The following is a 24,337-nucleotide window of genomic DNA, read 5'->3' on the forward strand; positions in this document are numbered from 1 at the left end:
CCACGCGTACGTAAAACTGACATTTTTTTTTTCGAAATACGGTAAAATGTTGGCTGCACAACAGAACTACATTTATTTTGTAGTTTTTAGCACAAAACTCTAATAAAAAGTTATTGAAAAAAAAACAGAAATTATACACAAAGGACGGTATTCTTGAGCGAACAAGGAAGAATATGTCCGACTTAAAGTAATTAATCAAATTACAAAAGTGAGAAAAATATAGCCGTATCATTTCCGTTCATACACAAAAGAAGCCGACATATTTATCACTTAGAACACACAGCTACTGTGACAGTGATGGATGTACCAGAGGTCGATGTTGGCTCCTTTCATATTTATAACGCTAAAGATCACGAGATCAATATAATTTGATATCATCAGTATTTTCAAAGTTCCGAGTGTCGTAGAACACATCATAAACGCCACTTATATTCAGAAGCAGACAACATTTGGATAGATTTCCTGTCGTTATGCAATCTTAAATACATATTTTGTCAATCCGTGAATGTTCAATAATATGTAGGCCTGTGTCTTGCCAAATGAGAACAATTTATAATAAGAAAGAAGTTAATTTCTAATTTATTATTAAAACCACAAAAGTTTTCGAAGCATACGAGGCTTATAGAATTTCAATTGCTCCTGTCTGTTTCAGATTGGCTTCGAGCCCTGAATTCAGCAAAACTCTTCAAGTCAGTGTCCACAGGCTATGTGCCTGTGTCATCAGGATCGCCAGACATGTTCGCAAAACTTCCGCATATTCACCATGCGAATCTTTTGTACGTGATTCGCGCTGATCTTACTACACCAACGATCTTGAAACAGGTCACGCATTTTTATGTGCTGCTTTTTTTGTTTCGGCAATGAGCATTTTAATAAGGTGCGCCAATCACCTTGGTAACTCCTCTGCGTATTGCTTTCTTATGGGAAGTTTTAGGGTGTCTGATAACAGGGTGCATACAAAACGATTTGGACCTGAAAAGGAGAAGTGACAAGAAGATTTTTAGTCATCGCTAGATATTATTAAGATGATCAAATTAAGAATGATGCGACGCGCATGTAGGTAATACGAAATGAGAATGAAATTTTGGTTGGGTAATTTAAACGTAACAGCCCAATAGGATAACCTAGAAGAAGATGGGAGGATAATATTAAAGTGGAGCTAATAAATAGTGTGGAGACTTTGGACTGGATTTATCTGGCTAATGACAGGGACCGGTGGCGATGGATCTTGCGTTCCAGAAATGTTGGAAAAAATTTTGTCTAGCTGAGCCACTATTAGTTCCTCAAGAAGGAATATGTTTCACGATTAGAAGATTCCGAAGTTAGTTCGAATCGGACTGACACAGTATTTCACTTCAATTTCAGCTTTCGGAAACAGGAAACATGTCGAAAGGAAAATGGCTGTTATTCTTCGATTCCATGACGTCACTGGAAGAGTTCTTCGCCGACATTTACATTCCGCTCGACAGTGAGTTCGTGGTGGCGCGGAGTTCGAACGGGACGGAGGACGGAGACTCAGGAATATCAGTCGTGGAGGTGTACAACCCGCACCCCAACCAACCCCTGAGGGAGAACACCGTCGCGACGTGGAGCTCCGGCGAGGGGCTCATATGGACCCCAGTCTCCTTCTTTGATAGAAGAGGTGACCTCCAGGGCATCTCGCTTAAGTGCGTAATGGTTAAAGAAGTAGGTAACAAATTTGCCCGATGCCAGGATATGAGTCAGATAATTATAACCAAAGTAACTGTTAATTTTCAGCCGTCATTGTCTCAAACACGGCTGCGACACCGAAAGAGTGCAAGATTTAATAAGATTTATTGTACTCCACAGCCTCCATACATTCAGTATCCGAAAGACACGGCACTGGAGACATCGCACGTGTCCGGATATTCAATTCAATTCCTGGATCTATTTAAACAAAAAATGAACTTTACGTGAGTAACTCTCCTTACGGATTGGGTGAATAACATTTATGAATCATATCATGTCATAATAAAAGTAAAATGCAACTAATCCACGTCGAATAGTAACGAATTATTTTGTGTTTCATTTCTATCAGAGTGTGGGTTCATAGTCAGCACGTGCCCACGATAAAGTACTTTAATTTCTATGATACAGATCGGAGTTCTTGGTCCCAGAAGACGGAACTGATGGTTCGAAAAAAGTGCGCGGCGTTTGGAGTAGCTTTATCGGGACGGTTGCATCGAGACGCGCCGAAATAGGTCTCAACCTGATGACCTTCACAAGCAGTCGCTTAGACACCATTGATTACGTTCACCCCCTTGCAGATTCTAGGTAAACAGAAGCCGAAGCTCGTCTAAATAATATTTAAGAATTCAATCCGTACCGCAAAGAAAACACAACTCTTCACCATTACAAAGATCAACTGGTTAACCCTTTGAAGCCTAAGCTCGTCTAAATAATATTTAAGAATTCAGTCCGTACCGCGAAGAAAACACAACTCTTCACCATTACGAAGATCAATTGGTTAACCCTTTGAAGCCTACGCTCGTCTAAATAATATTTAAGAATTCAGTCCGTACCGCGAAGAAAACACAACTCTCCACCATTACAAAGATCAAATGGTTAACACTGTTTAAGGAGATAATCGCTGTTTACGCTGACAATCATACGAAACACATAAATACACTCCGTAAGCAAAATACAGACGAAATATTTCTTGAAGAAGACTCAATGAGAGTTAAATTTTGTCACACACTGTACCCGCCACTTGTTCAAACACTTTGTTCTTCAGAGCAAGGTTACAACAAGTTAATGCGTGTTCTCGTTTCGCCAGAGTGACGATCTTCATCAAGGACCCTGACATCTCGTTCGACGGTGTCACACAAATCGTGTCACCGTTCACCGCCAGACTATGGGAGGTGATTGGTCTGACGATGCTGCTCATCTCTGCCTTGCTTTGTACGCTGTTCTACAACGGCAGTGAAACAACCAATTACAGACTGTATAACTCCATATTTTACGTGTTTTACATCTTTTGCCAGCAGTGTAAGCACATTATTCCCTTTGAATAATCAGAAAACACGTTTCTGAAGGATCAGCTTCAAAGTAGTACAGAGATAACGCATTTCTTCCAGCTGCTGGTATATCACCGCGGTCCTGGGCGAGTCGTCTGATCCATTTCACTACTCACATCACATTTTTGATTGTGTTCATCGCGTATTCTGCCAACTTCATATCACATCTGACAGTTCAAAGGAGCAGACTGCCGTTCAGCGACTTTCAAGGACTTCTTGATGATGGAACTTACGGGCTGGGTGTCGTTTATAACAACGCACATGAAGATTACCTCAAGGTACTTCGCTTCACACACAGAGTTCCTTAGATAGCGCAGGCAGCCTTCAGAGTGCATAAAAGGTGTGAAATTTCATAATCAGCTGAGAAATTATCAGTTCATTAATAAGGGTTTTCTTCTACGGAGTTAAAAAAACTATGATAAGAGTACGGATTATGAATCTCGTCTCGATTAACTCTCTCAAGCCAAGCAAGTTTAAAACCACATCTAAGAATCCAGTCCGTACCTCAAAGAAAACACCGCACTTCACCGTTACTAAGATCAACTGGTAAACGCTGTTTAAAAGGAAATAATCGCTGGAGAGTTTAGCTTTCTATCGGCATGTACTATGTTACCATCCATTGCACTAATCAAATCTAGCGGTTTTTTGTAATGTGTCAGGGAATTATGAATAACCCTGTATTATGTTCAATCGTATGCATAAATGTTTTCAGAACTCGAAAGATCCAGTTATAAGAGATGCCTACAGGACATTGGTCGAGCCAAAGAGAGAGGAGCTCCCACGACATACACTGGTCGGATTAAGCCGCTTATGTGACGAAACTAAGTACAGCTTCTTTTGTTCCAAAATAACGGCAAGCGGATCAATGCAGAATTTGTCCTGCAATATTATTGAAATCAAAGAAATGTCCTACAGGATAACACTGTCTTTTGTCATCAATAAAAAAAGTCCCTACAAGAGATTCTTCAATCGTCTGTAAGTATATTTGTCAATTAATACAATTAAGTCCACACACACACGTGCCCATCTCATTAATATGCGTTGGGACAAATATTTCCTTCATTTGATTAACAGTTTAAAAATATTTCTTCAATTTATGTTTTATACGACATGACCAGTTTATATTATTCCATTCCCATAATGTAGTTTGTTTGCTATTAACCATGTGACATAAAAAAGTAAATAATTTGCTGCCCTGAAAAGGGCGGCAGAATGTTCCTCCGAAATTATATACATCCACCTACATGTCTGCACGGCGTAACTACTCAAAAGACCAACTCCGACACCTTCAGTCGTGAGAATCTCAGACCTCAAATTTGTTAATCGCGGATGTATAAAATAAATTCTGCTTATCGACTTGGTGTTTCAGTAGCTTAGACCTCAAAAGCACCGGAATTATTGACAGAACTAACAAAGCCTTCTGGCCACCAATCATGGAAAAAGGAACAAATGAACATCACACACTTGTCACCCTCGACATGGTTTCCATTGTCTACGTCATGTGGGCAGCGGGAGTCTCAATATCTGTCCTGATACTGTGTCTCGAAAGGCGACTCCGCGCACGAACTTAACGTACTCCATGGAGTGGAATTCTTCATAAGGTTACAGTCGTTCACCTAGTCAAGAAAATCCATATATTTTATGGATCTCGAAGATTCATTACCGGCTCGAGAAGAGCCTGCCACTGGACCCCATGTTGAGCCAGATTAATCCAATTTACGCACTCAAACACTATAACTTTGCACATATGTGATACTTTTTCTAAATCAGAGCTTTTTAAATGCAACTATTGTATAAGACAGCATATAAGGAGTGTCCACAAAGACCCGGACGGGCTTGGTATTGGACTTCGAAATGATCTATTTTTTGCTCTGTGCACACTCCCTAAAACTATGATAATAAATATATGTAAGTGTTATTGAAAATATTTTTCTCTTAGGAAAATAATTATATATGCACAAAACTGTATTTATGCACTTAAGAAATGTAGGTTTCATGTGTTACTGGAGAGAATAAAACTCTCTGCTATATAACTAACTAACTAGATGGCTTACCGAACCCGAAGGTTCATCACCGAATTAACCAAAGCCCTCCACCGGACCCTGTCCTGGGCCAACAAAACCCAGTCTCCTTCAACTCCTATCTCCCTTAGATCTCGCCTGAGATTATCCTCCCATCTACGTCTAGGTCTCCCCAGAGGTCTCTTCCCCTCAGGCTTCCCAACCAGTACCCGGTGCACACCTTGTCCCATCCATGCGCGCTACATGCCCCGCCCATCTCATTCTTCTCGACTTAATCACCCTGACAATACGGGGGGAGGAATATAAACTTTAAAGTTTGTCTTTCCTAGGCCTAAATATCCTCCTCAACACCCGATTCTCAAACTCCTGCAATCTGTGTTCCTCCCTCTGAGTGAGAGACCATGTTTCGCACCCATACAAAACAACAGGCAAGATTATTGTTTTGTATACTTTAATTTTCAGGTTGCATATGATAAGCTAACATTAAATATTCTTTGCAACGCTTAGCTTAATGAAACTTAGAACTAAAAGGCGTTTAATCTGCTCTGACACGGTGTCAGAATAAAGCGATTTCATATGAAGAGGAGGGAAGGGTTTTCGGTATTGCATTACCTTCGACCCTAGACACTTTCGAGGTACGTCGTCCGCTATTTTCTGTCAGATGCATCATCCACCCACGCTGGCTTACGTGCAGTCTGAGTGATATTCAGTAAACCTTTAGGATTACAGGATACTGTGTTTGAATATGGATGTAGCGGTAAATATTTTAGCTGGAGTCATCCCTCGTCTAAAGACTCGTGTGTCTAGACTAAATAGTCCTTTAGATTAAAAATGTCGGATTGTAGAACGAAAGAAGAGTTTGAAATATACAATTCGCTGTTCAATCCATGTGACTGATGACAGCCGTCTGTCCACACAGCCTTTGTCTCGAACAGCAGAATAACTCATATGATTTATCAATTTAAGAGTTAGTTTATTTGGTACTGATCTGCACGTTACAAAACTGTCTGTGTTGGTTCAGGTGGACTCCTCGGTCCCCGCCTAGATTAAGCAAGCGCCTTATTCGTCCGCTACCACATCATCTGGTACCTCCTGCGCTACGCACGTTGCAGTATCACGGGAGCAAACAAGCCCAGCGGCACACTCGACCACAGGCGGCGGTCCGCCAATCATTAGTGTGATCCCGCAGTTACTTCCTTCGGCTGAAACATATCGAAGAAAATACGCTATTAAAGTAAAACAAAATGACGGAAAAACTATAGCAATCAACACTCTTAGTCGTAACTATTATACCGTTTATTTTATTTTTTTATTTAGTGTTCTGTCTGAGGACAGGTCCATATGAACAGGATCCTTCCATCCTTTTCTCGGACTGGGACCTGTTCATATACGTTCTTGGCAGATGATCCAGAAGTGGTTTGCCATTGCCTTCTTCTGTGTGTGAATGGAGTAATTGTTGGGATGCTACGGAGGAAAACTCCGTGTTGCCTAGACCACGGCCTTGCCCAACACAAGTTATAAATTCGGGCGCCACCGGGAATCGAACCCAAGACCCCAGGATTACAAGGCCAGCGCTTATAATAACAATACACAGTCGATAAAGATAAAAATCCCTCAGGACAAAATGGTCATTAACGAATAAGGAACGTTTTCAGCGTGGAGACACTAAATTGCGATTGAATCTTGGTGTACACCTCGTGGCTGGCGAGTCGATCGTGTATTTGGCGAGAAAGTGTGTTACTTGCGACGATTACCTAGCTGCGTAACGCACGTGCGACAACATCCGCAGAAGGTCCCTTGCTCATTCAGGCGCTGGTCCGGTCCACACGGCGGAGCGCTGTCTCCAGCAGCAACGGCACAGTCTACGGTGGTACAGAAGTCTTCGGTGCACCGAATAATGCAAGACACAGCAACGACACACACTCCCAGGACGAAGAGACGAAGAATTACTGTCATGGCTGACGTTTCGTCTATCAGAGGAAAAGTAACGGATGTCAGTGGCTTACAGTTGGATCTCACGACGATGCCAATGTCCGTCTTCTGGTATTTATTTACGTTTCAGACCTGCTTACTGCCTCCATCATGAAGACAATGACGACAGAAAGCATCTCTGAAACGTCGGTAAGCTTCTACCACACCGCACAGCGGAACAACCCAGAAGACAGCCATCTTCATACTTGTCGCCGTGAGAACCTCAAATCTCACTTGATTATATTTCGTCACTTAGTTCCAGTCGAAAGGAATTAAGTCAATACAGCATGGTCCTTCTCGAGAAGCTGACAGTCGCTAGAATTTTTAAAATATTCCCCATCTTTCACTGATAGAGATTATTCTTTTGAAAGGCCCAGTTAATGGGGACTACTAACTTTCCCCAGATGAATCCACTTCTCACCAAGACCTGAATTCGTTAAAATTCACTTCAAAATTACTCCCATTAATGTTAACTTTTTCTCACCTCGGCATCTCTGAAATGAGTATAATTATGAAGATTTCTGTCTTCTGGGTTGTTGCGCTGTGTAGTCTGGTCGATGTTAACCAGCGTTTCAGAGGTCATACTGCCTCCATCATCAGAGTATGAAGATTTCTGTCTTCTGGGTTGTTGCGCTGTGTAGTCTGGTCGATGTTAACCAACGTTTCGGAGGTCATACTGCCTCCGTCATCATCACCCTGATGACGGAGGCAGTATGACCTCTGAAACGTTGGTTAACATCGACCAGACTACACAGCGCAATAACCCAGAAGACGGATATCTTCAACAAGTACATTACTTACGTTTTTCTCGGCGATGCTGGTAAAGGAGAACAGACGTGGAGCAACTGATACCAGTAGCCCACATCTCGGTCCCTTTTATACCACGAGATAGCCTCACATCTGTGTCGTACTTTGTTGTTTTCTTCCTAAATTTCACGTAGTTCAAACAAAGGTGTTTTCGAAACACTTTACTCACGCACTAATAAGACTCCTTTTTTAAGTTCCATTAATAGCAATTAATCTTCCTTATTAAGCAGGCCATGCGAATATTCAAGGTTAACCACGCATCAGGATAAAATTGTGCCAACATTAACAGATCCAATGTAATTCGGGCGAGAACTAATTCTGTTTCTTTCGAAGAAACAGCCTTCACTCATCGATTGCTTTCAATTTGAAACTTTTCAAGCTTCGTGAGATATCTACGTGGTGATATTTCAGGTTCTCACTGCGCCGAGAACGAAGACAAAACTTCTGGAACGTTGAATATTGTATCCCGATAGTTTACCGACGTTTCAGAGGTGTTTTCTACCACCATCCTGAAACGTTGATGAACTCCTAGCAGACTATACGGAGCTACAACGCAGAAAAAGCCATATTCGAAATCACTGCCGTCATAACCTGAGGTAGTTTAGAGGTATGTTTAACAGTAAAAACAATTTCTAACTATTTCAAGCACGAATGCAGTTCCCCAGGCGGTGCCCGCTCGTCCTTCTAGTAAAGGTAGGTTCAAGAGAAAGTAAGCAAAAAGTTCATCCAAAATTCTAAGAATCGTATGAAAAACACAAATACACTCCTTGGGCACGAAGCAGAGTTATTTAATGTTAAAAAGGTGGTATATATAGTTACCACTAAGTTTCAAGGCGTTGAAATAGGGATCAATACCAACTCTATGGTTCAGAGTATTTCTAAAGACTTTATATAATCACTCAGCTGATTAATAAATTCCCTATTTTTTTTTTAAAAAAAACCTGGAATTTCATTGCCGTCAAGACAACAGTCAATGGCTTGAGACAATTGCATATGTAGCATTACGAACATTTAATAAAGGATGTTTTCCTCCCTTAGGTAAGCAAAAGTTCCTAAGCTCAGAGGGAGTTATTCGTGTGGTAGTGATGTGACTGTGTCAACCATTCGACTACAGCGCGCTAATTGCATTCTGTTGTCGGTCTGTGACCTCTTTGGGCAACGAATCAGCTCGACACACACACACACGTGTCTCTACGTCTTCACTAAATCTTACATAACCACGTATTTTTCCATTAAAACACGCCATTTCAGTTGGCAATTCTATTTGTGTTGCGTACTTTAAGCGTAAATCTCGCGATTGTTAGAAGATAATTGGTTGTTTCCGTAAAAACAGAACTTTCATATAAATACTAAAGAGGTATATATGTCACATTCAAGGTAAAAACATCGCCACGTTTCTCTAAGTAAACTACTTATTTACCTCAGTTATCAGCTGGAAAACTAGTCCGAACCATGAACATGAATTACGACCGCAAACAAATTAAGACATGGAATTTAAGGTTATCGCGTCGGTGAAAATGACGAGTTTGTTTTAACCTTAAGCAGATACCGACGTTTCGACAAAAATTAATGTCTCCATCTTTAGGGTGAATCTACACCGGGTGAAAACCCAGAAGAAAAATACCATCACATTAAGAAATTGGTTAACTACATTTCAAACTAAAAATCGAACATTACATTTTTAAAAAAAAAATCAGAAACAATCTGTGTGAAAGATCTCTGACCAGACATTTTGCTGGTCTCAGACTAAAGTATAACAGTCAAGGGATTCTTTCTTCTTGGCCGATCTGCGTCTGTACTTCTTAAAAATTAGGAAATGTTTCCACAAATGTCAAAGCAATGTGTGTGTGTTTCTGTGGGATTAATTAATGTCCATAGATTACATCAAAAGCAGATCGATTTTTAGTAATAGGTTTACTATCTCTGTCATCACTACGTCATACAAATACAACTAAAATATTCAGCCATGTTTAGCCACAATATGCCTAAAAATTTATTCAGAACCTGTAAAGTCATAACTCTGAAATTATGACAGACCGGGCCAAAGTTAGTCAGCCGAATTACGTAGGCGCACGATGTACAACAAGCGGAAAATTAATTTTTAATTAATATATCTTACCTAGTCATAATAAAGTTTTTAAAATTTATGAATCTTAAATTAAACGTGACACTGCAATTAACAAAACAATTTTCTACTTCGGATTTAAATTTCTCACGACCATAAAAATGGAGGCAGTATGTTCCTCCGAAACGTTGGCAGCTACATACAAGTCCACAGATCGTCGTGTACCAGAAGATCTACGTCGACAATAAATATGAATATCTTCTGGGGTATTGCGCCATGTGGTCTGGTATAAATTGTCCAATGTTTCAGAGGTACTACCTCCGTCATCAGGGTGATAAGTCGGTGAATTTCTACCAGATTACGCGGCTTAGTATCCAGGAAGACAGCCACTTTCATACTCGCTGCCGCGAGAACATCAGATCTAAATTATTAATGTTGTTTCTTCGACTGTGTTCCAATTTATTAGCAGGGCAGTGAAAAACACTCAACCCAACTTACAGACTTTGCATAAGCTTCCTATATGCTTTCGGATCCCTTGAGTAGAAGGTTATATTTTATAAGATTAATTAAGCTCCTGGGAAAGCGGCTTGTTAATCATAGCAGGCTAACCAGAAAAGGTGAACAGAAATGCAAGCAATGTTTAAGATGGAGGTCACTGAATGTACCTGAGGCACGTCACCCAGTGGCGACAGTCTTCAATTCTAGATAAGAATCAGTAAACAAAAAATACTTTTGAACATATAAAACAAGATTTCTTCTAATACCGCAAGTGTGAAGTAAAAGACGGATAGGCTGGTTGTTATGAATTGATGTATGCGCATCTGCAAAATATGTGTCAGAGACAGCGTGTGGCGGTTTCCCGAAATTCATCGAGCGGTCTCCTAGCGTGACTTTTAGCCAGTGATCTTCACGTTGCTTAGCCTTCATATCCTCCCTCCACCTGACGGAAAGTGGGCATCTGAAGTCACGAAAAGTTCCGTGTATGTCAGTATCGACGAGTAATAAAGCTCGATTATATGAGTTAATTAGGACGTAAACACGAGAGCGCTATTAGCTGAAGATGATGGCACGAGACAAGAAGTCAGACCAGGGCCAAATTTCAGACCTGAATCATTGGAGTGTAAGCATGAACCCGAAGTTGTCAAAGGCTTGCACACTTTTCGTTTTAACCTTATCGTTGTGTTTCCAAGTTAATTCATTTAATTTTAATATAATAACAAGTGTTACTGAGGACGTCATCACGAAATACAGTTCCGTCTGCGTGTACCTCATGTATCCGAAACATCATCAAGGTACGTGAATCGTGCGTTTTTATAGTAAAGTAAAAACTTTAAACGCAAAAGTGTCCCGTTGCGTGTCATGTAGGCGCTTTAGGGGAGAGGCTGTACAGGTCCTATTCTTTGGACAGGGGATGAGTGGTTAACCCCCTAGAAAGGGCACGTAAGATTACTGAAGTCAATATTAGACACATAAATGCGGAAATGAAATCTCTTCCTTACAGTGTCATATCATCTGGCGAAGATGAAGAAATCTCTGTCAGACAAGGGCGTGTTTGTCGCAGCGAGATTTATAGACCGAGAGCCCGAATACCTTCATTCGACTCGAAATCGACCATTTCATGTCGTTGTCTCCAGTGACATTCATACTAAGTACGCTCTATCACAGGTAAATATACCATTATAATTAACTAACCAACCCCACGACATTTTTTGGCAACGTAACGGATCATAACCTCGTTCACAACAGCCCACCACCAGGTCTCTATCCTGTGCCAGATAAATCCAATCAACATTTTCCAACTCTGTTTCCCTAAGATCAATTTTAATATTATCCTCCCTTCAACGCATAGTAGTAGTAGTGGGTAGTGGGTAGTCTCTTCCCTTGCGGCTTTACAACTAAAATTTCACACTCGTTTCTCTCACCTCTCACTCCTTGACTTCGTTATCCCAGTAATATTTACCGAAAATCACAAATTGTGACGTCATCATTACTTGACATTCTCCAGCCTTGTGTCACTTCATCTCTCTTAGGTACAAATATTCCCCTTAGCATCCCCCTTACGGAAGTCTGATCCATGGTAGAATAAATAACCCTTGCGAGGAGGTAAGCCGAGTTTAAATGAGTTTTATGTTTAATTACGTATTTAAATCTTGAACAGATTATACGATGACGAGGTAAGTCATAATAATATCACACTGGACTCAAAATCCATCAAGAAATCACTTCACAATCCAGGACACAGGCCCTAAAATCAGAGGGGAAAGTCGCTAGATAAATTACACTCATATATTAATCATATTAATATATTAATCGCAGATATCGAAAACGTCCGATCTGTCCAGCGGCACGTGGCTGCTTTTCATGGATACCAAAACATCGCTAGAAGAATTCTTCGCCGACATTCACATCCCTTTCGACAGTGACTTCCTGGTGGCACAACACTCTTCCGGAGTGTCTGAAGAGAATTACGAAGTGTCGCTTACTGAGGTGTACCGAGTACGTGACACTCTGCCACTCCAACATCTTCGCATTGCTAACTGGAGTTCTGTGAGTGGACTAAGCTGGACTACCTCGAACATACAACAGAGGCGAGATCTACAGGGTATCGCCATAAGATGTGTCTTTATTCCAGAAGTATGTATGGGCTTGTAGAATAAGCGTATATTGACGACTAAATGTTTGTGATATTAAAAGAAAAATATATTTTTTGTAAAAATGTTAATTATGTTTTTCCTTTTAACAGCCTCCATATTTATCAGTTGGCGGATACCATGGAAAAGATCCTGTCTACGTGAATGGATACTCCGTAGAATTAATGAAGGTTTTACAATATCGCATGAATTACACGTAAGAACTTTCAGTATTTATTACGAGTATCAAACCGTCGCCAAACGCACGGAGTTACGTTCTTGATAAACACTGCGGTTACAGAAACCAATGTCTTATGTGAAATCGGGGGTTAGGGGAACCGCCATCGAATCGAACTAAAATGCGGATACATGAACTGCGGTTGGCAAAACCGCGGATATATGTAATCCACGGCTGGTCACTGGTTGATGTAGTACACTGATGTGGATAAACTTACCCATTATATGATAAAATGGCCGCATGTGAATATCACTTCGCTAAAACTTGGGCTTTCATAACAGCGAATGTCTTTGTCAGCTTAATGTCTATACATACTTACTCGTTGATTAAGTAATAGACCAATAGAATGGCCTGCTATTAACGGAAGAGAAAAATGACCGGAAGTCACGCTACAGAATCGGTTTTTAATTTGTGATAATGACGTTCTAATGTCCTTGTCGTGAACACTAAAATGTCTAACAAAAATACAATGCATTTCGACAAATTCTTGTTCTAACCAGACACATTAACCCACTAATTCTTTAATTAATTAATATTTAAATTTCAATATATCTCACTAATTTGAGTTTTAAGGTTCTCACGGCGACTTCTATAAAATGTTCATCAGTACCTTCCACAGCAGGGTTCTACATTTCAAAACAAGACAGCCTTTTGATGACAACCTCACATTTTAAGAAAAAAAAGCGACCTATGTCCACAGCTGTTTTATTGATGGTAATAAAATGCGATAAGGCAGGTAAAACACTTTTTCTGTACTGTAAATGATGTGTGGTGTCTCATACGTTCATTTACACACGCATAGTTGCGAGCATTAAAATGCGTAATTTAATATATTTTAATATATACAATATAATCACATACATTAGTAAATTTATATGTAAATTACTCAGGACAAAAGTTTGTCGATACTTCCCTTATTTATAATGATTTTTTTCAAAACTCTGGAGAAACAGCATGTCATTACTCGGTATAATGCAAGTGAGTTATGTACACTACATAGACGGATCACGTTAATTCTGCATAGAAATTTTGCGCACTTCAGCTGTTTTCTAATCACCAGGACAAACTATTACATTCCCGACGAAATATCTTACGGCACCGAAGACGAGAACCGATCTTGGAACGGAATGGTGGGAGAAGTGGTAAAGAGGCGAGCTGACGTCGGTCTGAATCTGTTCATGCTGACCACAAAGAGGGCCGGAGCTGTTGACTTCTTCCCACCGATCTTCAACACCAAGTAAGTTTAATTCGCGCAAGCCATCTCACTGTTTCCAGGGTTTCTTCAAGGACAGAAGCCCTTATTCAGTATTTTAATGACGAGAGGCGCTGGTCTGTCCTCCGTCCATCACCTGATCTCATTACGGTTCTAAATAATGTACCTGTTGACTGATTTTCGTGAAACTCGGTATGAATGTCATGTCGCCGTACGTTCTGTCCCCATTACCATTTCCCTTCAACCATGTAGTGCAGGAAAAGGTCTTATCATTGTCTGTGTGCAGACGGATTACATCTAAGTCTTGACATCCGGACGGGGGTTAAAATGTGGATTTTATTCTTCTGGGTTCTGACACCATGTTATCTTATTTCGGTTGAAAGACGATGATGACATACTTTATTATTATTATTTAGTGTTCTGTCTGACGACAGGTCCATATGAACAGGATCCTTCCATCCTTTTCTCGGACTGGGGCCTGTTCATATACGTTCTTGGCAGATGATCCAGAAGTGGTTTGCCATTGCCTTCTTCTGTGTGTGAATGGAGTAATTGTTGGGATGCCACGGAGGAAACCTCCGTGTTGCCTAGACCACGGCCTTGCCCAACACAAGTTATAAATTCCGGCTCCGCCGGGAATGGAACCCGAGACCCCAGGATTACAAGGCCAGCGTTCTAACCGCTAGACCACCTCATCTTATTATTATTTAGTGTTCTGTCTGACGACAGGTCCATATGAACAGGATCCTTCCATCCTTTTCTCGGACTGGGACCTGTTCATATACGTTCTTGGCAGATGATGCAGAAGTGGTTTGCCATTGCCTTCTTCTGTGTGTGAATGGAATAATTGTTGGGATGCCACGGAGAAAAACTCCGTGTTGCCTAGACCACGGCCTTGCCCAACACAAGTACAAGGGTACAAAATTTCACAAGCCACGAGGCAGTAGGGTTACACGTTGCTTTACGACACGTGTTTCTCACGTGAAAGTTAATTTCCATCTGCGGTAGGTTACACTGCAGTGTGTACAACAGGGAACACGATTTTGAAGTAATACTAATTCTAAATCTCGAATTCAACAAAATGTCTTCATTGCAATTTTGCATATTTCTTTGCCACTGAAGTAAACTTATTGCAGAAATAATAATGTGAACACGGTAATGTTCCATAAATGTCTGGGGATCCCTTGACAATCTGAGCGACTGTCAGCTTGTCAAGTGGGACTGTGCTTCATTAACACGTGATAACACGGATTTCAACAGAATGATGGTGCATGTCAGAATGCCGGGCATTGACCACAGCAGCTTCAGGCAGCTGGTGTCACAGTTCACCCCTCTGCTCTGGGTCACGGCGATCATCACAATGGTGATACTGACCTTGTTCCTGTCGGCAACTTGGTACGCCGCAGTTCGTTACAATTATCACCGCGAAGTCGTCAGCTACAGAATGCACGAGTCGTGGATCTACACAGTCGGTATCATCTGCCAGCAAGGTAAGAACTGATGAGAGTCAGGACACACAACTGACTCAAGCCAAATATTTGTGTTCAACGCCGAAGGGCGATATGAGAAATGCGTGCGAAATTCTGGTCAGGAAACCCGAAGGGAAAGATTAATCTTCTGGGTAATGCGTAAATTGGAGGATAACAATAAAACAGACATTAATTAAATAATGTAACGAGGGGCAACAGTAATTACACAAACCACCACAAGACTCCTAAACTAACAACGCCACACACTGAAAAAAAAATTACACGATCCGGTTGGTAAATAATACTTTTTAAGTTTCTCTTGCCTAACGTAAGTAACTTCCATTTGTATGTGTTAGTCTTGCCGCAACAAATAAACCGAAACACACTTAATGAAAATTGAATCACTCTGTAACGCTCGTTAAGCAATGCGCATTGCGCTTTCGACTGTTCCGCAGCACACCACGTGACACCACGGTCCTGGCCCTGCCGCCTCGTCTACCTCACCGTATACGTAACAGCTTTGGTGCTGTTCGCTGCTTATTCGGCGATATTCATCTCGTTTCTGGCTGTCAGAAGATTTCATTTGCCTTTCACGGATTTCCAAGGCCTTCTACAGGACGGAACATACGTGCTCGGTGTAATTAAAAATTCTGAACGTGAATCATATTTCAAGGTAGAGTTTCAGAAGATGCACTTTGTCTTTATTTTGTTAAAATAAATGGTAATACTTAGAGCCCAGTGGTAAATATACGTACCAATTGTTTTAACGATCATTAACTTTGAATCTATTCCACATAGAGTTTACTTGAGAGTTTCAGTCGATTCTCAGAATAAACAGCGATTATTTCCCTAAACAAAGTCAAATAACTGATCTTTGTAATGGTGGAGTTTTGTGTGTTCTTTGTGGTATAGACTGAATTCTTAAACGTTATTTAGAGTGTAAAATTCTCTCATTCCAGAACAAAGCATAACTTAATATTTTTTGTTATTGAAAATATGGTTAGTTTACAAGTTAACATTTAATTAATAATAACTAATAACATTTTATCTTTTACTTTACAGAAAGCCGACATTCCAGTTTTGAAACAAATTTACAAGTCATTAATCGAACCCTACAGATCTGATCCCCCTTTACGAGATGAAGATGGCTTGACGCGCGTCTGTAAAGAACAGACGTACAGTTACATATGCACACAAGTTACTGTTCAGGGACTAGCAAGGACACTGCCATGTAACCTCGTAGAAATTCCTCAAGCCTACTTCTCCGTAACTGTGTCCATGATAATTCAGAAGTCAAGTCCTTTTAAGAGGCTCTTCAGTCATCGGTGAGTTACGTCAGAAAAATACCAGTAGACTGAACTGAAGCTAAGACATGTTCACAATAGCCCGCCACGAGCCCTCATCCCGAGCTAGATTGATTTAATCCGCAACAACATACACTATTCCCCTGAGATTCATTTTAATATTATCCTGTCATCTACGCCTGGCTCTTCCTAGTGGTCCCTTCTTCACCTCAGGCTTCCTAATGACAATTTTGTGTGATTTCTCATCTTCTCCACGCGTGCTACATAGACCATCTTATCGTACTTCGTTTTGATCCTGACAATTTTGTCACTAAATAAAAATAAATATCCCTCCTTTGCAGAACTCTTAATTTTTCGAAAATGTCTGTCTTCTAGGATGTAATTTTTCGTAATTACACGCTTTAAGTTCCGTTTTCTGATGTTCCCGTATTATTTATGTTACAGGCTTCAGGAACTGAAACGCAGTGGACTTGTTGATCGAATAAACAAGCAGATATGGCCAGAGGACACCGATGACGCCGTTCAACAGGCACGACCAAGCGTCACGCTAGGCACGACGGGAATTTTCTTCGTCATCCTTAGCGCCGGTGTAGTTTTATCGGTACTGGTGTTACTGGCAGAGATTTGGTGGCAGAAACAATGTCCTGTGAGGCGGAGGACATCACGAGAAGACTAGAAAAAAGGAACGCAGAAACTTCGGGACATGAATTGTAGTTTAATTTGTTATCTTACTCGCTGATAGCGTTAATAAACTCGGTGTTTCGTTACTGCTAAGTTTATAACAAACACTACGGATTATTTTAACGTGAACTTGTGTTGGAAAAAGCGATTAAGTACCAGCAGCGTGCGTTAGAAGTACCGGACAGGAAACAGGGTTTAGAGACTTCTCAAAGTAAACAAAGAAGATTATTCTGGCTGAAAGTCTTCACATTTGACATTAATTAACAAGGCTTCTCCGGTTTCAGACAAAATACTGCGGCTTACAAACTGTGGCTCGTGAACCAATTAGGTGTAGTAATAACAGCGAGTGGTAGAAAAATACCCTTAATTTCCAGGTTGTGTTTCTGTAACCAGCACAGTGTCCCGAGATGCCAAACCAATGGGTGGCATTTTAAAACGTCAAGATTCTCCCCTGATCACAGTTACATATTATAATAGATCACACATTGCGGTAAATTCCTGTTATTTACCTAACGCGCTGCAATGTAAAGAATTCCACACTCTCATAAAATGGAACAGAAAATAATTCTGTGAAGTGAAAAATACATTAGAAGTAGGACGTTGGGGGGACATGTGGGCGGGGGGAACTCGCGACAGGACAGGAACGATCTGTAATCATTACCGTAAAACCGACCATCGATTCTTGTCTGTCACTCGCTGTATGAAAGGCTCTTAAAAATTCAAGAATTTTGCTGTACTCTCTCCGAGTACTCCGCTGCTGTGGATAAAGATAAATTTTTTTTATCTGTCTGACGTTCAGCGTGTGTCGAGAGTTCTCGGCCGGGCCCTACAATCTGCGGGCAAATTATATAACATGGTTTAGGTGTAAGACGAAACCGAAATGCTGCTTTTGTTTTTAAACAAAATTAACTTAATTTTATTTGCTGAACTTCTATATCAGGAACAAATTATTAGGACTTTTTGGTACAGATAATAATTATTATTATTACTTTCATTTTTTTTAATTTTTAAGTGCCAAGAGAAATCTGCATATTACTATCATCATAATTAATTTATTCATCTCTGACCCAGTATTTTGATTGTCTCTGAGTAAACATGTTAATTTATTGCCTTCCACCTCTCTCAGAAACTACAGGGAGAGCCAAAGTACAGAAAGGAACCTATGTGTATAAATATCGCAACACTGTAAAGAATAAATAAATAAATTCACATATATTAATTACCAGGAAACGAGAAATTTTTAAAAAAAATATTAAATATGCGCAAACTACGAAAATTACAAATAATTCTTTGAAATCGTCCTCGGCATAAAATTACTCATCTATATGAAACTGCGGGATATAAAATATGAGACCATGAGACGCGAAGGAGTTATGACATATCTAAAAAATTTAACCCGTTAAGGATCACACACAACAGTATCTAGGAGGGGATGGTCTTAAAAATGTTCCCGAAGGCAATTTCAAACCAATGTGCCTAAGGGGAAGGAGATCAAGACGACGTCGCATGTAGAAATGGGGCGAAGACTCATGACTGCAACGGAGCCCAAGGCAGAAAGAACAAGGAACACCCCTTGGCTAAGGGGTCAGACTACTTTAGAAGGCAAATACGGAGAAATACATCGAATAACTTGCTAGTCAACAAAAGTATTTCAAATTATAATTGATCAGCAAACGGACAGGGTAATATTTGACAGTCCAGTATATTTCAAAGACTTCTCGTGGTCATGTGGACTCTACGACATTTAAGGTTCTTTGCTCTTTGAACACAGCCACACTGAAAGGGCCATCTTGACATTTCTTACCTTTAATCGAACGTAAGGTAGCCTACATGAAACAAGAATACGGAGAAGTATGGTGTTAATAAATACATTTACAGCTTTCTCACTGTACCTTACAGTAAAATACCTTTACGTCCAGGCTTACGATTATAATTATTCTCTAACAACGGTAGCTGCTGTGACAACTGACATTGCTACAAGATACCACATACATAGCATTTACCTGCTACATTCTTCGTATATCAAAGGTAAATTTCGTGAGATTCAATCGAATATTTGTTCACATGTTATAAAATACAAAGGTTTAGTTACGATGAATACATACAAAAAAAAAGTGTCATTTTAAAATTAACCACTTCCACGCTATGAACGAGATTTGTCGCTCTGAAAACGATTTAATTCCTTGTACACGTCTAGGACATGTCTTAGACGTGCTAGATGAATTTTTGAAAACTTTTCTCAGCATCTGATTTACGAAACTGCATTTCAGACGATGCGATAAATATTTACAAAGACGTTCTGAACAAGATGAACGCTAGACTTCTTATGCAGACATCAGTAAAAAGCCTGGACGACATTGTACATGTAGCAGATAAATCTCTCCAGCACCTGCACGTGATATTTTCCAGCGATCGAGAGACACAGCGGTCTATTACTGAGGTGAGGCTTTGTTGTAAAACTGTAATACATTAAAATCAAACACAGAGCAACGAAACATAAAGTAACGTAACGTAACGTAATAAACCATTACATAACACAGCATAAAAAAATAACGGTGGGTTAAGCGACGAGTTAACGATCTACTGTGCATCTCCTTTCCAATTGATCACCGAGTAATCCTTCACCCATAAATGAGAGAAGTTTTTGGCCCACTGGGGTCTTGTGGTTGCAGGTTGGGCTCATGAAATGGTCTCATACAGAGAATGATCACAAATATAACGGCGAGGTGTATTCAAAAACAAAATTTAACACTGAAATACCACCGTATCTTTACTAATTAAATTTATATTTAGACATGTAATCACGCCTATAATGTACGTAGATGTGTTAAAAAGCAACGAGGTTTAAAATCCTCCGCGGCCAATGACTGCATCTCACAGCTGATAATTTCTACACTTATCACACATTTCAGGAATATTTTTGCTTCAATCCGACACTCCTAAGAAATTACTCGTGTTTTATATCCATGCAGATTTCTAGCACAAACAGACTCATGAAGAGAAGATGGCTCTTGTTCCTGGACTCAACGACTACACCGAAACAATTTTTCGCCCGCATTTTCATTCCGTTCGACTGTGAATTCCTGGTGGTACAGACGGAGTATGGGGACGTGGAGGTGTCGGTAACAGTGGTATACCACGTGCATCCCACCCGACCACTACAGATGTACCACGTGGCCAACTGGAGTTACGGTAGCGGCCTCAGTTGGTACACGATCCCATTTCATCACCGCAGGAGAAATCTTCAAGGAATCGTCCTGAAGGGAGCATTTATTGAAGATGTAAGTGAAAATGACTCATGGCTGATACATACTTCACGCAGCGCGTTCCAGATCGTCTACTATACATTTGCGTTTATGTGTGAACAATTGATCTCCATTCTGCTCACAGGCTCCATACGTGATGAACAAACGGCCCAGTGGTAACCTAACCGACCAGCTTTCTGGTTATTCGTTGGAGTTTTGGAATTTGCTGCAAAGATTGGCCAATTTCACGTGAGCACTTCATAATACTGTGAGATTGATTGATTGAAAATGCGTTGGGCGTCTAAGCGACAGATGCATCATAACCATTTCATTATATTTTGGGCATTACCTTTTTAACCAGCAGCCCCGTTTCAAAGGAAATATTTGCAGCGCTCTAAGATTGATTAACCAAAATGTGACGTACTGGGCAAAAAAAAAAAACACAGATTATCGAAAAGCGCATGTTTATGAAATAAATACAAAGTTGTCGGTGTATAAAATGATTATTTACATTTAATACTAGACGGTGTGAAAGGGGGGTAAATTACTTTCAACTTTTAGGTTAGAATACCACGTCCCTGAAGACAACTCGTATGGGTCCAAGGAAACAAATGTCTCTTGGAGTGGGATCCTGGGAATGGTGATAAGGCATGAAGTCGAAATAGGTGTTAACCTGCTGCAGTTCGCAACTTACCGCGTGGGAGTCGTTGGCTTCCTACCTCCGATCCTCGTTTCGAAGTAAGACGCACAAACGAAATTTAATTGGATTTATTTGGTTCAGGATACAGACTTTTGTGGTTCCATAAAACGTACGGAGAATCCTGAACATCTGATATAATATTATCATATCAAGGACTGTGTTAATGTCTATTACAAGAGACTTATGCGGTATTATCGTTATCACACGTCAACTTGCCTAGGTATATTTATTAACATTATTGCAAAACCCTTGTAATATTTTACAGGGTGTCTGTATATGTACGACAAAGTGACATGGCTTACGACACGTTTATCCAAATTCTCACTCCATTCAGCACCGGGCTGTGGGGAACAATTCTTCCCACAGTGTTAATAATCATTTTAATTGAGTCGGCGATATTTAAAATCCGTGTTCACCACGAGTTACCACATGAGACAAATAATCGTCGTCGACTACTGGACTGCTCTCTTCGTGTGTTTGGAATATTCTGTCAACAAGGTGAATTATTATTCTCATACTTAAAAATTTCCATAATTTGTAGCTTGTATTTTCATAATTGCATGCTTTAAAACAAGAAAAAAAATTTCTATTATTATTTTAATATAAGGTACAATGACATATACGTATAATTTAAAATAAAATATTCGAAACATTAAAGTGACAGACGTTCAAACTCGGGAGGTGGGACACACCCACCCAGCCCACAACCAAATGTGTACAAAATGTTCTTTCCTCGTGAATTAAATCACCTGAGAACATACGGAATTTTACTTCCAAGTTCATGAACTGTGATAATTTAACCAAACCAAGGCCATTAAAATCGTTTGTTTCAATGTACAGGTAACACTACCGCACTGAAGTCTTGGTCCTACAAGTTAGTCTATCTCACTGCACACTTTACTGCTCTTGTACTATATATTGCCTACACTGCCACCTTCATCTCCTCTCTTGCTGTGACGAGACAAGGCTCGTATTTCAAAACGTTTGAAGATCTTCTCAACGATGGTACTTTCAAAATTGGAATTCGAACCAAATCTTCATATGAAGATTATTTTAAGGTATGTGTATCAAAACGTAGGACAAAAACATTATTAGAAGGAAAAAATATATTAAATCCGGAGAGCTGTATCTTCCTAGAGTAACAGACAGTAGCCCATCTTTAAAGAAATGCTCTATACAGGGTGAGCACAAAAGAACTTACACTTTCCAAATGATATGAAATACAAATATGTCGTACTCAGAACTTCACACCCACACCAGTCGACAGAAAACTCTCAAAGTTTTGTTTCGACTAATCCGGGTGACTGCTGTTTTTACGCGCCCGCGCTAGATACCACTAGTTTTGAAAATGTCAACCCGGCAGCAGGAATTAAACCCTGGTTACCCATTTTGAAACTTGTCATCTCAGTGACTTCTACTCTTAGGATATAATTCGTTGTTGAGGAACAATCTGGATTCCAAAATTAAATGCATGTCACCAAATACTAATTTTAATTACATACTGAAATACAAATGTAAGCTTTATCGTGTTGATTACAGAATTCTTCAAATCCGGTGTTGAAAAGAGTATATGAGAAGATGATGAAACCCAATGTGAAAACTTTGACCAACAGTTTTGAGGAAGGGTTACAACACGTGTGCAAAGAAAGTAAATTTGGATTCCTTATTGGACAGATTACATTTCAGGGACTTGCTCAGAATACGTCATGCAAGATTGTGAACGTCCCTAAAGCCTATTACACAACAGCTGCATCTTTCATCATCAACAGCGGAAGCCCTTATAAGAAGCTCTTCGCTTGCTTGTGAGTGTCTGCACTACGCAAAACAAACTTTGTTGCAAGACATCTTCTGTGTACAGTATGAAATGTGTTTTTTTACAGAATCCATGCAGCGCCAGATCATATTAGGTTCAATAAACAAAAAAAATATGAGATTGGCAGGGCATGGAGCACACATGGGAAAGGTAAGAAATGCATAATGAAATCTGAATGGAAGAGATCACTTGGAAGACCCAGAATGAGATGGAAGAACAATATTAAAGTGTGTTTAAAAAAATTAGATTAGAGGTCGTAAACTGGATTCATCTTGTCTATGCCTACTTTTCATAAGTGGTCTCTTCCCTAACAAATTTGTTACCAAAGTTTTTTTACAAGCTGATTAAATCTCCCATGGATGCTACATGCCCTGACAATCTCAACCTTCTTGAATTTATCGCCTTAACATTTAGTGACGAGCACTGATTTTTCAAGTACTAACACATTTTTTTTTTTTTTCATATAGGATTCAAGACATGAGAAGGGCTGGAATTTTGCAACGAATAGACCGTAATTACTGGCCACGTGATCTGGAAGAAATTATTCGGGATTCACCAATAAGCGTGGCTCTCGAGACAGTTTCAGTGTACTTTGTGTTACTGGTTGCAGGCATACTGATATCTGCAGTTCTTCTAATGGTGGAAATACAATTTCAAAAGTAGTAAGTGCGTCTTGAAAAATGTTCGTTATGAAAGTACACCTTGAAAAAAATTTTGTTATAAATGTTTCCATAAATGATGGTCGTATTGTAAGAATGTGAACATTATATATATAAATACATTCTTCATGGTATGAGTAGCAATTTAATAAAATGCACCATCTCCTTTCAAATATATAAATTGGATTATCTGTCATTGTCAAGCACATTGGTATTCCATGACGCTGATGAATTTTTATGAGATAGCTTTCACGAAATTAATAAATGACCACGTAATTTTACGTAAACTATTTCAATAACATATAGGCATATAAGGCATCAGCCATTGCCTCATAACATCAGTGTATATTTCTTGAACTTAGTACAATACACAAATCACAAGTTTAAATGTTTAGTGCTGTAAATAAATTATTATTTTAAATAATTATCCATGGTAATATTTAGTAATTAAGGTTCTCAATTAACAAAAAGTTAATTTAATCT

The 24,337-nt window shown here is 39.8% G+C and overlaps 5 protein-coding genes across 7 annotated transcripts; 4 read left to right on the forward strand and 1 right to left on the reverse strand.

Moving 5' to 3' along the window:
• Positions 1-1,383: 1,383 nt before the first annotated feature.
• On the forward strand, positions 1,384-4,917 carry LOC110830112 (putative glutamate receptor). The gene is made up of 4 exons (XM_087352616.1): positions 1,384-1,686; positions 3,074-3,316; positions 3,751-4,013; positions 4,408-4,917. Exons 1-4 carry the CDS (start codon positions 1,384-1,386, stop codon positions 4,607-4,609), a joined length of 1,011 nt encoding a protein of 336 aa, XP_087208742.1. The 3' UTR covers positions 4,610-4,917.
• Positions 4,918-6,011: 1,094 nt separating this feature from the next.
• On the reverse strand, positions 6,012-7,970 carry LOC110830119 (uncharacterized). The gene is made up of 3 exons (XM_022064617.2): positions 7,832-7,970; positions 6,814-7,029; positions 6,012-6,261 (listed from the first exon to the last, which is right to left on the reverse strand). Exons 1-3 carry the CDS (start codon positions 7,893-7,895, stop codon positions 6,119-6,121), a joined length of 423 nt encoding a protein of 140 aa, XP_021920309.1. The 5' UTR covers positions 7,896-7,970; the 3' UTR covers positions 6,012-6,118.
• A 325-nt stretch (positions 7,971-8,295) lies between these two features.
• LOC110830171 (putative glutamate receptor) lies at positions 8,296-18,694 on the forward strand. Of its 3 annotated transcripts, none has more exons than XM_087352373.1 (9): positions 8,296-8,444; positions 11,404-11,567; positions 12,219-12,536; positions 12,646-12,749; positions 13,831-14,007; positions 15,244-15,473; positions 15,908-16,125; positions 16,515-16,777; positions 17,201-18,694. In XM_087352373.1, the coding sequence occupies exons 2-9, from the start codon at positions 11,424-11,426 to the stop codon at positions 17,430-17,432; spliced, it is 1,686 nt and encodes a 561-aa protein (XP_087208499.1). In that variant the 5' UTR covers positions 8,296-8,444; positions 11,404-11,423; the 3' UTR covers positions 17,433-18,694. The 3 variants fall into 3 exon arrangements, with proteins under 3 accessions (XP_087208499.1, XP_087208498.1, XP_021920430.2); XM_087352372.1 differs by lacking the exon at positions 8,296-8,444 and adding an exon at positions 10,918-11,194; XM_022064738.2 differs by lacking the exons at positions 8,296-8,444; positions 16,515-16,777 and adding an exon at positions 10,918-11,194 and having other exon boundaries at positions 17,201-17,360.
• Positions 18,695-19,623: 929 nt separating this feature from the next.
• Positions 19,624-21,529, forward strand: LOC147873231 (glutamate receptor ionotropic, delta-2-like). Its single transcript, XM_087352620.1, has 4 exons — positions 19,624-19,877; positions 20,410-20,718; positions 20,828-20,931; positions 21,244-21,529. Exons 1-4 carry the CDS (start codon positions 19,746-19,748, stop codon positions 21,422-21,424), a joined length of 726 nt encoding a protein of 241 aa, XP_087208746.1. The 5' UTR covers positions 19,624-19,745; the 3' UTR covers positions 21,425-21,529.
• A 282-nt stretch (positions 21,530-21,811) lies between these two features.
• LOC147873232 (putative glutamate receptor) lies at positions 21,812-23,901 on the forward strand. Its single transcript, XM_087352617.1, has 3 exons — positions 21,812-21,880; positions 22,922-23,184; positions 23,663-23,901. The coding sequence occupies exons 1-3, from the start codon at positions 21,812-21,814 to the stop codon at positions 23,856-23,858; spliced, it is 528 nt and encodes a 175-aa protein (XP_087208743.1). The 3' UTR covers positions 23,859-23,901.
• The last annotated feature ends 436 nt before the right edge of the window (positions 23,902-24,337 follow it).

This window comes from Zootermopsis nevadensis, unplaced genomic scaffold (genome assembly GCF_977971745.1).
Source record: "Zootermopsis nevadensis isolate Lab colony 2312 unplaced genomic scaffold, Znev_1.0 Znev_ptg000021l, whole genome shotgun sequence".
Taxonomy (NCBI): Eukaryota; Metazoa; Arthropoda; class Insecta; order Blattodea; family Termopsidae; genus Zootermopsis; species Zootermopsis nevadensis.